The sequence below is a fragment of the Lutra lutra genome, chromosome 10, assembly GCF_902655055.1.
Source record: "Lutra lutra chromosome 10, mLutLut1.2, whole genome shotgun sequence".
In the NCBI taxonomy this organism is placed as follows: Eukaryota; Metazoa; Chordata; class Mammalia; order Carnivora; family Mustelidae; genus Lutra; species Lutra lutra.
The window spans coordinates 29345647-29360651 of NC_062287.1; the positions used below are offsets into that span (position 1 = coordinate 29345647).

General features: G+C 39.0%; 1 protein-coding gene across 2 annotated transcripts in view; it reads right to left on the reverse strand.

The window, feature by feature from the left end:
* The window catches only part of NCAPD3 (non-SMC condensin II complex subunit D3), a 73691-nt gene that overhangs the window by 14378 nt on the left and 44308 nt on the right, over positions 1 to 15005 (reverse strand). For both annotated transcript variants that reach the window (XM_047693135.1, XM_047693136.1), the window contains 7 exons: positions 14657 to 14754; positions 14445 to 14560; positions 10592 to 10699; positions 8601 to 8715; positions 8400 to 8507; positions 6628 to 6866; positions 5631 to 5710 (listed from right to left, as the gene is read on the reverse strand). In XM_047693135.1, coding sequence (XP_047549091.1) covers positions 5631 to 5710; positions 6628 to 6866; positions 8400 to 8507; positions 8601 to 8715; positions 10592 to 10699; positions 14445 to 14560; positions 14657 to 14754 — 864 coding nt within the window. The remainder of the gene's footprint in view (positions 1 to 5630; positions 5711 to 6627; positions 6867 to 8399; positions 8508 to 8600; positions 8716 to 10591; positions 10700 to 14444; positions 14561 to 14656; positions 14755 to 15005) is intronic.

Sequence of the window (15005 nt, forward strand, 5' to 3'; positions counted from 1 at the left end):
CACATATCAGGCCACCCAATAAGACACAGATGTCACCAACACTGTGCCGATCTGAATGGCAAAACACTAGTGGTTTCCAAAGCCAAATGTATATGGACAAAAGCCAACTGCAGGCCCTAGACAGTTTATCTAGTAGGGGAGAGAAAGCCAAGGCATGAGCGTTTGCTCAGGGGTCAGCACGGGGTGGTGCAGTGCTGGCTCTGATCCATTTATACTGTCTAGACCAATGTTTTAATTTCATTTCAGAGTTAAATCCAATTTCCACCGACACAGGGGCACCAGTTAGCTCTCAAGGAGGGAGGAGCAATGACGAGGATAACCCAAAGTGATTCTTGGCTTTCTTGGCACAGGACTTGCGGGAGAGTCACCTTCCCCTAATGGTCCTCCTGAGGCTAATATTAAAATCACTTTGTAATCAAAGAATACACATTGATTATGACTCAGAGTAGGTAGTTCTGGAAACTTGACTGAAGTAAACCTAGGAAAAAGCTCCACTGCAAAAAGCGGCACTCTGACCACTTATCTAGGAGATAAGGGAGAAGCCTAACACAAAACCAACGAAACTCTATTTTGTAAAGGGAATTCCCTTAGGAGAAGTTCATATAAGGCCAGCTAGATGCCCCTGCTGATCTAGGAGCAACTGGTATGTTCTACACAAACTACTGTTTTGTAGACCTGGCTGAAGGGCAAACAAGGTCACAGCATCAGGTGAAGTTCTTCCTAAACAAGGGTTACTCTGGTAAGCTATCTGTGACCAAGAGTGGAGAAAATCATTAAGTAAACAAAAACCATTTCCTTAGAAACAAGACTTTACCTCCCTTTATTACAGTTAACCTACAAAGGCATAGCAGTCTTACAACTACCTGCATTTTCTCCTCGTATCTGAAATCATTCATGTCAAAATAAGATTAGACAGAATCCAGTACCCTTCTGCAAGAAGAGGGGCTACTGTGAGCTTCAATTTGTGAGCTCGGACTTGATCTCCAATGTTCATCTACTCAGAATTTAGGTCAAGAATACACACCAGTAAAGGTAACTGATGGGCAAAATACTGCAGTCTACCCCCTAGTGAGTAACTGGCTTAACCAAGTATACAGATAAATCCAAGAGTAACACAAATCATGCAAAAGATTCACATGCTCAGGGCTGGAAGCAGAGTTAAAGGGCTTTGCATCATGAGAAGCCAGAAACCAGAGTCAATGGATAACATTCAGCGCTTGTCTTGCTATTACATTTACTGGGACTAAAAGGACACATTTCAGCCTTACACTTACCGATCTTTCTAGCTTGATAAACTGGGGAAGAGAGAGAATTTGGGATTTTTTTTGTCAGCTGAAAAGTTAAAATAAATGAACAGTCTAAGGAATGTTTCCTGGAGCATTCTTTTTAGAGTGGCAGAGGACAACACTTTTCAGATACCTAAAACAGAAAACTTTAACACTTCTAAAGACACCTTCCTAAGAACTCAACTTCCTTTCCCACCTCTTCTCATCCCTCAGGACAACTGAAAGGAACCGAACAATTAAAAGGAACCGTACATAATCACACCACCAATTCAGGGATATTGTCTAGACATTTTACACAGCATTAATTACATTATACAGAAAACAAAAAGACGACCAGCTAAATCTGAGTCATAATAATCTTTTACAAAACGGTTGTTACTCTCTTACTAAGAATCCAAATCCAGGTTTCAAACAGCCTGGGAGGAAAGGAGGGCTGGATTCCTCCACCTGGCCCACATAACAGTACGTAGCCTCCTCTACTGAGGATCTGGCTAAATTTTGTCTCTCACTGCTTGGTAACTGCTTCCTAGTTTTCTCCATTCCAAATCCTAACAACACTTCTGTGGTCTGAATGTTTGTGTCCCCAACAAACCCATTCCTATGTTGAGAACCTAGCCCCTAAGGAAACCGTATTAGAAGACTGGGCCTTTGGGATTACTGAATGAGATTAGTGTCCTTATAAAAGATGCCCTGGAAAGATCCCTTGTCCCTTCTGCCACGTGAAGACACAACGAGAAGCCTGCTATCTGGAAGACGACCTTCATTCACCAGAACCCAATCATGCTGGCAACCTGGTTTCAGACTTCTAACTTCTAAACTGTAAGAAAGAAATTTCTGTTGTTTATAAGCTACTCAGTCTGTAGTATTTTTTTAAAGATTTTATTTATTTATTTGACAGACAGAGATCACAAGTAGTCAGAGAGGCAGGCAGAGAGAGAGAAGGAAGCAGGCTCCCTCCTGAGCAGAGATCCTGATGCGGGGCTCCATCCCAGGACCCTGAGATCATGACCTGAGCCGAAGGCAGAGGCTTTAACCCACTGAGCCACCCAGATGCCCCTGTGGTTTTTTTTTTTTTTTTAATTTTTATTTATTCATTTGACAGAAAAAGAGAGACCACAGCAAAGGGAGCAGCAGGCAGAGGGAGAGGAAGAAGCAGGCTTCCTGGTGAGCAGGGAGCCTGATGTGGGGCTTGATCCCAGGACCCTGGGATCACAACCAAGCTGAAGGCAGATGCCTAACAGACTGAGCCACCTAGGTACCCCCAGTATTTTGCTATAGTTGCCTGAATGGACTTAGACAATTTCTCAGAGAATCTCCAATGTCCATATAGATAACCTCAATTAACCCCTAACTTTCTATTTTTCTGATTTCGTCAACTCTAGTGACCCTCCCATGCATGTTCTATGTAGCTACTCTGCAGCCCCATCCTGAACCATGTCACTACATCCAGAACACCCACTTCTGATGTAAGATAATCTACTTCATGACCACACACATCCTTCCAGCTTTCTGACACCCCCTCTTCCTATCGCATTTGTTCTACAACTTCACTAACCCCTTGACATGCTCAATTGCTTCCTCTTCTTCCAACCAGTCCGTCTTCACTTTCTTTACTGACTCAATTACTACTATCTTAGTCACTCTTTTGCCTTGAACCTCTCTGGCCCTGCCTTGTGACACTTCTGTGGCATTTCCCCAGTTAAGCCCAAACAACCCACTTTTTACCTATCACCTCTTGACTGCTGTACTACAAGGACACCACCTAGTGGGCAGAGGGAACTTTTTTTTCTTTCCACTGCAGACAGGAGGTTTTATTGATGTTAATGGTCATAGGAAAGGCTCCCCAGGAACCTGGGGAAGGGGGTGCTGAGTCAGTCAGCGGATGCACAAGGCCAGGGCACATATGGGGAGGTTAGGGCACATTCATCTCAGGATTCTGTGGCTCCTTCTTTGGGGAAGGGGGAGAGCATCTTGAGGGAGAAGCAATTCAAAGAGAGCAAGGGAGAGGTTAGGCACAGTTGAGAGCTCCTAACCTTAGAGAAGGCAACACAATAGGCAGCAACATCTGTGTGGAAAGCTGGATACATCATACATCATACAATTTTGCAGACCCTAAACTTTAGTGGGTGTATATGACCAATTAAAAATGTCACTCAAGGGGCGCCTGGGTGGCTCAGTGGGTTAAGCCGCTGCCTTCGGCTCGGGTCGTGATCTCAGGGTCCTGGGATCAAGCCCCGCATCGGGCTCTCTGCTCAGCAGGGAGCCTGCTTCCTCCTCTCTCTCTGCCTGCCTCTCTGCCTGCTTGTGCTCTCTCTCTGTCAAATAAATAAATAAAAAATCTTTTAAAAAAAAATAAAAAATTAAAAATTAAAAAATAAAAATGTCACTCAAATTTGCTTATGCAAGAATCTTCAGGAAATCCACCTAGGCCAGAAATAAATGCATCAGGCTGTGCCACTATAGTCTTTAGAAGACTGTATTAGCAGACATGTATGGAAAAATTAATGTGTTTCATGCAAGCAGATAGGCCTGACCTAAAAATAAGGGAGCAGACTAATTTAAAATTACAGTTAATAAAGGTAATTATTAGCTTATCAAAGCTGAAAATCAGGGCCCACATTTAAGCCACATGGTTTAAACAAACACAGAATATGGAGATACAATGGAAAGATTTAAAAGGAAAGTATCAGAATACTGCATTGATAATCTTACTATAGTGTAAATACCTATCTATCCTTTTTTTTTTTTTTAAGATTTCATTTATTTACTTGACAGACAGAGATCACAAGTAGGCAGAGAGGCAGGCAGAGAGAGAGGGGGAAGCAGGCTCCCTGCTGAGCAGAGAGCCTGATGCGGGGCTCGATCCCAGGACCCTGGAATCATGACTTGAGCCGAAGGCAGAGGCTTTAACCCACTGAGCCACCCAGGCGCCCCCCTATCTATCCTTCTAATTTCTTTCTGATTCGTGCTCTGATCACTTTTTTTTTTTAAGATTTCATTTACTCATCTGACCGAGACAAAGAGAGAGCACAAGCAGGGGGAGCAGCAGGCAGAGGGAGAAGCAGGCTCTCCACTGAGCAGGGAGCCCAATGTGGGGCTCAAGTCCAGGACCCTGAGATCATGACCTGAGCCAAGGTAGCTCTTTAACCAACTGAACCACTCAGGTACCCCTCTGATCACCTCTATAATGGGCTCTGTTTATGTTACATACTGACCAATGCTCTTGTTCACATACATGTAACAAGGCTGAGAAAAGGGAGTAAACCTAGAAGGGTAGGTCTCACCTCACTGGCTCATCACATGAAAGCCTCTCAACACTTCTAATTATAGTTGCCTCTGGGCTATACATTGTAGAGAGGAGAGAGCCAGGAGAGCCAGTCTTATGGTAGCACAGTAAAGGTAAGAGGGCATTACATCGTTATTTTGGTCCTTTCTCAATTATATAAACAAAGAAAAAGTAATAGTCTCAGCTTTTTATTTCTGACTCTAGATAGCATTAATTAGAATGTTAACCTTCTACTAGTTTATTATGTGAAATATTCCTCCTTGGAAAATTATACCCAAAGAAAACCCAACAGAAATTCTTCCATGGAAGTCAGAGTAAATCACAGGTGACCATATTTAGAACCACTATTATAAGCTATTTATAGCTAATGAACTCTATAAAGACCTTTTCCCAACTACAATAGCTTTTGCCATGGCATTCAACATTCTATTTTCCAATTGCAGAACTGCTCCAAAAAGAATTATTCATGCAACATAATCAAGGTTAACAAATTCTATTAAGATCATTCCTCAACCTCCTGAAAACAATCCTCAAAAACACAGAATGATAGGAATTAACAATTCTCAAGAGACACCCATTTCCAAGAAGCCTTGTAATTTACAGACTCTCATTTCACATGCGTGATTATCTTAAAATTCCTAGAATATCTTCCTTACAAGTTCTGTACTTTTAAAAAGCATGAACTCTATCAAAATTGGCATTTTATTGACCTAGAAATCAACATAGTTAAGTCAACAGTTAATGGCTACAATTCCGTATAATTTACTATGACAAACTCATATACTGCTCTTCGTTACTCCTTTAGGGAGAGTCAACAATGTTAGCAAATGTAGTCAGTGCTGAGATTATTTAACGGTCAAATTGGATGAGGGATTTTTTTTTAAACATATGCAAAATAAAGCTTTGTTATATAGCTTACAAATCTGCTAATTCTCTGGCAACTGCCAAAAGCTCACTAAATTCTAAATAACTCAGCTCTAAACCAGTTTTAAAGAAAAGAGCTAATATACACCAGAAATTAGGTAAATCATTCTGTTTTCTGACATGTGAGGAGTTACCTGGCAATGTCTGGGTGTGAATCTATCAGAGTGCTGACAAATCTGAAGAACAGAGAGCCCTTCCATTTCACAAATTCTTCCTGTATCAAGAGAAACCAGCTTATTTAAGGATGAATTTTAATTTACAAATCCTAAATTCAGTCATAAAACCAACTGTTAACTTTCTTTTGTTTAACATCACACCTGTCAGCTACTTTGTCTGTGGCACATTAGCACAGTCTGGTAGCACTCACTTTCCGACCATCTTGAAAGCATGTGTATTTGTTAATCACAAAGAGAAGTGGAGGGATATTTGAGTAGAACAGCATCATATCTACTCTATTAGGAAAATGACTCAAAGCACATAGCTTTAAAAGGGAGAGTGCCAATGGTGCCTTCGTCAGGTATCTAACCATATGAAAAAGTAAGTATATAGAACATACAAGAATAGACATACATCTTAGTTAAATGCCTTCTTTTTAAAGATCAATTATTATTTCTCCTTCACTTTAGGCTAAACATATGTTCTTGATAGCAAGAAAAATATTGAGTGCTCTGTTCACTAAGTTTAGAGTTCACCAAGTTCTTTCGCATACTAAAATGTCTCATTAGATTCTCAGAGCAACTCTGAGATAGCCAAGGCAAACATGATCCTCATTTCACAAAAGAAATTATGTCGAGAAACACTGACTTTGTTCAAAGTCAAGGAGAATGACAGGATCGGAACTAGAAGTACTCATCCACTGAGAGTGTTCTTCTCTACATGGAATTTATTCACAAAAATGAAACCTCACATTGGTTGACAGGATATCTGAACAAACACCCAAAATAAACATTAGGAAGTAACGATCTGTTTAAAAGCCTGTACAGAACATCAGAAGAGTGATATTTTAAACTAGAGCCAAGGCTGATTATTTTTGGATTCTACTACAGAGCAGCACATTTCCTATGTTACTCAAATATTCCCTGAAAGAAATAGTGGAAGGAAAAATATGACAGGTCCTGTTCTCAGACATACCTGCAAGAGATTCGTAAGCAAGATGAGTGTTTGCTTTCGGATGAATGGATTTGAATCCTTCAGACACATGGAGATATTGGGAATGTACTTGTCCACCATGACAGTGTACCGGATACAAAGATCACACATGACGATGACAACATTGTTGCGAACAGCCACATCATCACACACTTCCAGCTCTCGCACAAGGGCCGGGATGCTCTTCTTTGCAAGATCCTCATGCTGTAAGCACAACTTACCTGTCACAGAAGAGATTAAGATGTCTTAACTCTAATCCTATGCCTACATTTTCTCCAGATATAGCTTGCTAAAATATATATTTTACTTGATCAAAGTTAAAATATCATGCCAACAATCACAAACAAAAGGTCAAAGGCAGGCAAACTCATACTACTAAATATAAGGACGTTCAAAACACCTAAAAAAATAATATCCCCCTACCCCTTCCAGGGTTTTATGAGACATAAACTAAGAGATGGTCCTTCATTGGAGTAAAACTATTCTCCTTTTTTTTTTTTTTAAGATTTTATTTATTTATTTTGACAGAGAGAGAGATCACAAGTAGGCAGAGAGGCAGGCAGAGAGAGAAGGAAGGAGACTCCCTGCTGAGCAGAGAGCCCAATGCAGGACTCGATCCCAGGACCCTGAGATCATGACCTGAGCCGAAGGCAGAGGCTTAACCCACTGAGCCACCCAGGCACCCAAACTATTCTCCTTTTAAAGTCAAAATATGAATTTCAGAATTATCTACTCATCTGAAAAATGACCAATAAAATCTAAAAGATGATACATCTTATTTTGATTATACACATATTCCACTGAAGCCAAAAAGTTTAATAATGAATTTGAAATCTGAATTAGGTAAATAGGAAAGAATGACCACCTCATTTTATTTCTTGTTCACAGTTAGGAGAAGGAAAGCTGTAAATGAGTTTCGTTTGTATATTTTTTTAAAAATTTTGTTTTTTTATTTGAGAGAAAGAACAGAGGCAGGCAGAGGGAAAGAGGGGCAAGCAGACTCCCTGCTGAATGGGGAGGGCTTGATCCCAGGACCCTGAGATCACAACCTGGCCAAACTCAGGAGCTTAACTGACTGCACCATCCAGGTGCCCCTATTTGTATTTTTTTTTGCAGCCCAGAGAATGTTTTGCTCTTATTCACAATTCTTACATTTCTGAAAAATAACCATTATTACAAAAAACATTCATAAATCTTATCCAGCATAAAATAAACAAGCATACTAAAACAAAATTAAAATCACAGCACAGAAGTCAGTCTTTTTGAGATTCACAACAATTTGAGTCCATAGGGAAATATGTTTATTAATTAGCTCATCTGCCAGTCCTGGTAGGTATCAAATAAACTATTTCCTTTTATGAACTGAACTGCAAATTAATTTTTTCATTCCCAGAAATCAGTGTAGTACCCGGCATACAGTTCCAGATGAACAGACTTCGTGGTGCCACATTATGAGTATTAAAAAAACAAAAACAGGAACAGGTATAATTGTAATAAATTAACATAAAAACCAAAAGCTCCCTATAGGGGGTGTCTTGAATCTGACTGTCTTGGGCGGCTGCCAACCAAGGGCTCTCATTATCAGCTCTCTGGTATGCCTCTGAGGTGGGAGCTCCTATCAAATTCACAAGAGCTAGAGTAAATACAAGTGTAGCATATGTAATACATTACTAAGGCTGCCTTATTTAAGACAAAAAGCTACTCATGGAACTAGACTGCACAAGCAATACTTTCCCCATGTTATTCTTGCTTACCCAAGGTAATGATGGCATGTGCTCTAATCACGGAAGGCATGACACAGCTTCTGACTGGGGAGAGTGGCTGAAAGACTGGGGCTTCACTGCTACCTTGAGAAGATGTTGCTACAAGGAAGGAAAAGAGGGCTTATTTATAGTATCTCAGGGGCTAACCGTGCCTTAAGACAGCCATGCAGAAGATAATTTCAAGTGCCTTACGATGATCTGTATCAACAGAAGAAGCTAGAATGGACTGAATCAGAAGGAATGCTCGCTTCTCCACTCGGGCTGGGCAAAGCTGGGCTATATCTCCTAAGGTAAAAATGTACTTCACCTGCAAAAAGAATTGGTTTTGCAGTAAAAATAAGGCAAAAGAAAAATTAACTGTATCTCAAGACATGTCAATTTTTTTTGTACCCCAAATTATTTTTTTTCCATAGAAACATACAGCCACTGTAAAAATTCAGTCACTAAATGGTAAAATCACCCAACTATATATATATATGTATATATATATATATACACACACACATATATTATATATGTATAATAAATGTTTAATGACTATATAAGTATGTTAAGAACTATTGATATCATCATAATTTATTTCACTACTAGCAAACATTTACACTATTTCTAATCCTTTACTATTATTTGCTTTCCTTCTGAAGAATACCTTTGTACCTGTAAACACTGTTTTACTTCCTTAGAAATAATCCAGAGTTAAAGGGCATAAAACTGTTTTACATTTTAAAACATATTTCCAAACTGTCTGCCTGATTGGTTTACTATTTAGACTCCTATCAAAAACTTGTAACTTCTGTCTTCCTCACAGCTGCTGTGTTTATGAAGACATTCAACTTGATAATTAATAACACTGCTTTTTTTTCCATCCTAAAAATGCAGGGGTGAGGCTAAATAGTAAAATGTAAAAGGTTTATTATTATTTTTTTAAGATTTACTTACTTATTTTAGAGAATGTGTGTGTGCAAGCAGGGCGAGGGATAGAGGGAGAGAGAGAATGTTAAGCAGACTCTGCCCAGAGCAGAGCCCAATGTGGGGCTTGATCTCATGACCCTGAGATCATGATCTGAACCAAAATCAAAAGTATGTATATTTAAAAAATGCTGAACGTAAACATCTTAGTGATTAAAGGAATATTTCAATTCTATTTAAAGAAGAGTGACGTAAACACTATGATACAGGGCAAAACATCTCCATATATATTTTGACTGAAGGGAAGATTTTGATGACATATTTAATAGTTGGAAAAAAATTTAGAGGGAAAAACTCACTGGTCATAATAAGCATTTTTCTTAGTTTGGGCAGTGACTGCTCAGACAAATTAGAGGCGTTGAGACCCCCTAGGAACCCTGGGACAGGGCCATATTACACATCAAAGCCCTCTGAACTGAAATGTCTGGATTCCTAATGATATTATTTTTATTACTAAAGTTGTATATTAATACCTCAGCACAAATGGTCTCTTCTCACAAATCTAAACATGGTCTTCAGTTTCTAGGTACAAGTGTGAGGTGGCAAAGAGGAAAGCTCTACTAGTTTTCAAATAGATGAGAAAAATGGCCAATTCTGGTGAAATGCTGGCCTCTACTGAAGGGCATCAAAAAGTTTTCTTTCCCAAGTGTCAGATGTTGGCAGTCAGAATTACTACAGCATGTTTTGTTGATGGTCAGTCACTCAAATCAAAACTGGCTCCACATTTACTGGCCCACAGAAATTAACTGCACAAACACAATTTGGGTTGCCATGTCATACAGTCTTGCTGCTCCAAGGTTACTTGTATTTTCAATTTTCAAACACTCCTCTGTATTACAGACAAAGCTTCAGAACTGCTCAGCACTATTCCCTAGTTCTACAGTCTGATACTCAAACAGCTTAGCAGACACATTATAATTTAAATACACACCAAACAAATAAGCCAAAAGAACAAAGAGCATACTCCCTTTATTACTTTCTTACCTTATTATTTCAGTACATACTGTGTTTTCCCTGTTGGATCAGGTACCTCACAGGCTCTAGCTGGATGAAGCATATCCCAACCAGTTTTTCCCCAGATAATAAGTACATGAGAGAAAAATGAAGAGGCCACCAACACAAAAATTTTTCTAAAAAAAAGTAAGTAAGGTCTAGGCTCGGAAAATCCTGACCAATGTAAAGGAAAGGAATGTCTGAGAAAAGTATTTACTTACAAATAGGTCTTCATCCATATTCCCAGGTCCACTTTGCTTCAGAACTATGTCAGAGAGTGACTGCACACAGGTGGAGAGGATATCCCCACACACCTGTTTCAGTAGTTCCTGTGGCAAGTCAAAGGTAATCTCTGAAGGATTCCATACATCTACAAGACTATCCATGAAACAATTTTCTCAGAAGAAACTCTATGGTCTTCAAAGGCATAAAACCATGAGAAGTCCTAGCCATCATGCTTTCGAATCTTTGCTCTTTTTAGCAATCTGGCTAGAAGAACTAAGCAGAATTCACAAAGAATAGTATATACATATAGATAGATAGATAAATAGATAGATAGATGTACAGTATATATATAGTGATACATATATAGACATCTATATATATATATCTCATAGGTGTGTGTATAAACACATATAATACACACACACACCCCTTTCTTTTTCCATGTGCCCTTTAAGAGCAAAAAGCAAATATCTGGGAAGATCTAGTGCCCTGATAAGAAATCTATAATAGCGGTGCTCTTCCATTAATAGAGAAAAACACTGGGAACCTGGGTGGTTCAGTTGGTTAAGCAACTGTCTTCAGCTCAGGTCATGATCCTGGAGTCTCAGGATCAAGTTCCGCATCGGGCTCCCTGCTTAGTGGGGAGTCTGATTCTCCCTCTGACCCTCTCCCCTCTCATGCTCTCTCTCTCTCACTCTCTCTCAGTAAACTCTTTAAAAAAAATAGAAAAAAAATCACAATTCTTCTAGCATATGTAGATGGCAAATTAACTCCTATAACAAATAGTATACTTTAAAAAACAAAGAATAAAAAAGAACAGTTGTTATCATTTTGAATGTATTCATTAAAGACAGTTTCCCATCTCTTGTTAGTTAAAATAACCTCAAGTGGTCGCCATCTCTAGTATACAACACTTTCACGCCAGCTGAGAGAGCTCAGTCACATTCTGTAGCTCTTTGACTACATTTTCTCTAGGAGGCCAGTCCCAAAACACCTAAGTTTAGCTAAGAGGCTCCACTCCAAGATTTCCATGTTATCCTATGCACGTTTCAATTTTAGGAATGATTATATTACTATTATTATTTTTTAAAGATTTTTATTTATTTGACAGAGAGCAAGAGGGGGTAGGGAGTGGACAGAGGGAGAGGAAGAGGGAGGAGCAGACCCTGCACTGAGTGCAGAGCCCAAGCTGGGACTTGATCCCACAGCCCTGAGATTGTGACATAAAATGAAATCAAAAGTTGGGATGCTCAACTGACTGAGCCACCCAGCAGCCCCAGAAATGATATAGTACATGTTGAAATCACCTGTTTCCATGTGCATTTTCCCTGTTATATTGTGGGTGCCTTAGGAAGGGACTCTGTTTTAAACATCACCCCAGTGCCCAGCAGCACTACAACAAAACGGTGCTCAATGTTTACCATACTGCAGCCACTATGACTGTGATCCAAATGTTTTTTAGTTTGACATGGCCTAAAACATTTCAAAATGACTATCTTTATTACTTTTTATGGAATTACTGTACTTATTTTAATAGATTGCACAGCTTGGGCTATAATGCTGTCCAAGAGAACTTCTGAAATCTGTATGCTCTCTCCTGGCAAGAAGAAAAAGGTCAACTTGTATGAGACCTCAAGCCTAGAACTGGGCTGGATAGTTGGACTAGAACTTCTGTAATCACAGAATCTGGGAAAGAACCGTTATGCCCATCTAATCCTGGGATTCTCTCCACATGGGGAGGGACTCATGTCAAGTTGTCTAGCTTCTCTCTGAACACATCCAATGACTTAGGATGTATTCTGAGGCAAGTCCCTCCATTTTAGGCAGATCTTAGTATGTTTTATCTTTAGTTGGCCAATATTTGTCTTCTTGCAATTTCCCACTCACTGGTCCAAATCAGTTTTCTGTGATGCCAAATAAATCTAATTTTTTTCATTTTAAGGTCCTTCATATATTTGAACTTAGCTAGGCAGTGTATCCCACATAATTCTTCTCTTCACCAGCTAAACACCCAGGTCCCTCAGCTGTTCCTTATACAATGTGCTTTGCAATTGCCTCACCAAATTGCTTTCCCACTGATATATTCAATTTTATCAAAATTTCTCTAAGGAGTTGCCACTGAAGTTAAATTAGAACACCCCAACTTAGATTTTACCAATACAAAGAAGAGGACAATCACCCCTCTTACTGTAGACACTATTTCTATTAATACAGTCCAAAATCTCACAGATTGTTTCTAGTGATTGCCACAAAACACTATTAACTGGTAACAACCTTATAGATAGCAACAATGCCCCAAGACCTATGTCTTTTCATATAGAATGCTGTTGAGCTTTGGGCAATTTTTCTCAGTAAAATATAGAATGTTTATTTACAGAGAAAAGGAAGAGACGTATGTTTAGAGGACACACCGGATTAAACGAATTTAAAATATCCCAAGATTCTGGAAAATCTCAGGGTGCACTGTCTACTACCAAGGAAATAGTGTTGACAAAGCTACAACCATGGTGGTAGTAACCTCTCTTCTAGTTCTGTTTTTAAATGTGAAAATAACTCTGTCTTCCTCACAGACTCTAATAATGATATAACTTACTGTGCTAACAACTGTGGGCCATTAGTGAGCAGCCAGTGGCTTCATAAGGCCCCAACGCCTCCAGTATTATAGATCACTCTTCCCCCAGCAAGTGCTGGTGAAAAAAAAGACTGGGAAAGCAGTCAGAGGCCTTAGTTCCAGGCAGGGCTCTGCCATTAATCAGTGGTATGCCATCATGACATCACAACTTCATAATCTGAGAAATATACATTTCCCCCCACTTTTTCCTACATCATTCTTTCTTCATGAACAGCTTTTTGTTTTGTTTCGACCTGTTTTCTGCTATTCAGATATGCTCCCTACTTAGGTAATGTTCCCTATTTAAAAGTTTTTCTTGGATGAAGAGATAAACAGAAAAATCAAACAAAGCAAGTATCCCTTTCACCAGATGAGCCAAAAGGTACACTCCAGGAAAACACCAGACACCATTTACATGGAAAGAACAGGGCATTTTTAGTTAAGTACATTTCAACCTGTTTTCAGTCCTAAGGAAAAAAAAAGTTATAATATACTTTCTTATTATATCTGTTGCTACAAATAGAAGATGTAACTTATCAAGGAAGGACTTTAAGGAACTTATATAAGAAAAGGAAGCATAGGAATGTAGCTGAATGAAGCAAAAATATTTTTATTCTGGGAAACTTAAAAATATTCCAGCAGTTATTTAAATTAAATTTTCACTTCTAGAATCATTATTAATAACCTTAGTCCTAAAATTTTTCATTATGATTAGCATTGTCTAGGAGTATATTTCATGACAAAAACAGAATACATGGTAATAAAATAACTTACTAGAGAAACTGATACGAATATTAGAGAAAGTAATGGCTCTGTCTCATGAGAAACCCTGGTTTGGATTTGTGTGTATGTCTACCAAAAACATGAGCTGTAGGCTCTGACCAGCTTTGGGGACGTGATACAGGAAGAGATATTAGAGTAATATAGGCTTATAGTAACAGAACAGGTATTTCCCAGGAGTATGACCTCTCAAATGATCAGAAATCATTTCCTAGAAGACACCTGTACCTAGAACCAAAATGGTGACTTCCTGAGGGAACCCTGGGTCATTAGTAGCCAAGATCTTCTCGGGGAATGTCAACTGCTTGTCACATAAGAATTTCCTTGTAGTATCAGCTGCTGGGGACTACCCATTCCTGTAGGTTCTCCAAAGAGAACACTTTTCAAACTTCAAAACAGAGTAATATGTCTAAGTACAAATAAATGACAAACATATCCAGGAAGAGTTTGTAGCCTACCTGTTCTTCCATAGGTGTCTCTGCAGATGCTCTACAGAGTCTTTGTAAAGTATCAACAGCTGAGCTGATCAACTCTAGAGACCACTGGAATCCATTCAGCTTACACTTGACCACATCTAAAAAAGAATGTCAAAACCTTCCAAATTTAACTGCTTAAAACATATATAAAGTGAGAAGCAAAGCCTTTGCAAGATTTTCCAACAGACACTCACCGGTCACCTTGTCCCGGGTGCTCTTAGGAAGATGCTTCGCAATATGCCCAATAACACACAGAATATGTCCTAAGGTGTTTGAATTGGGATTCTGTTGACTAGGAAAATGACATAAAGAATATCAATATAGAGCCAAAATAAATTCTGCTGCCAACAAAATAGTCTCCAGATTGTTAATACTGGAGGAATGTAGGGTAGCATAGTTTAGGAGTCAAGTTGTAGGAGCATTAAGGCACTTAAATTACTGGGACAAAGGGTAAACTGAAAGCTTAAAACTTATTCTTATCTTCATGTTTGTTTTTATTCCAGAATATAAAGACAAGATCTATGTATAAGCATAGCTATGAAA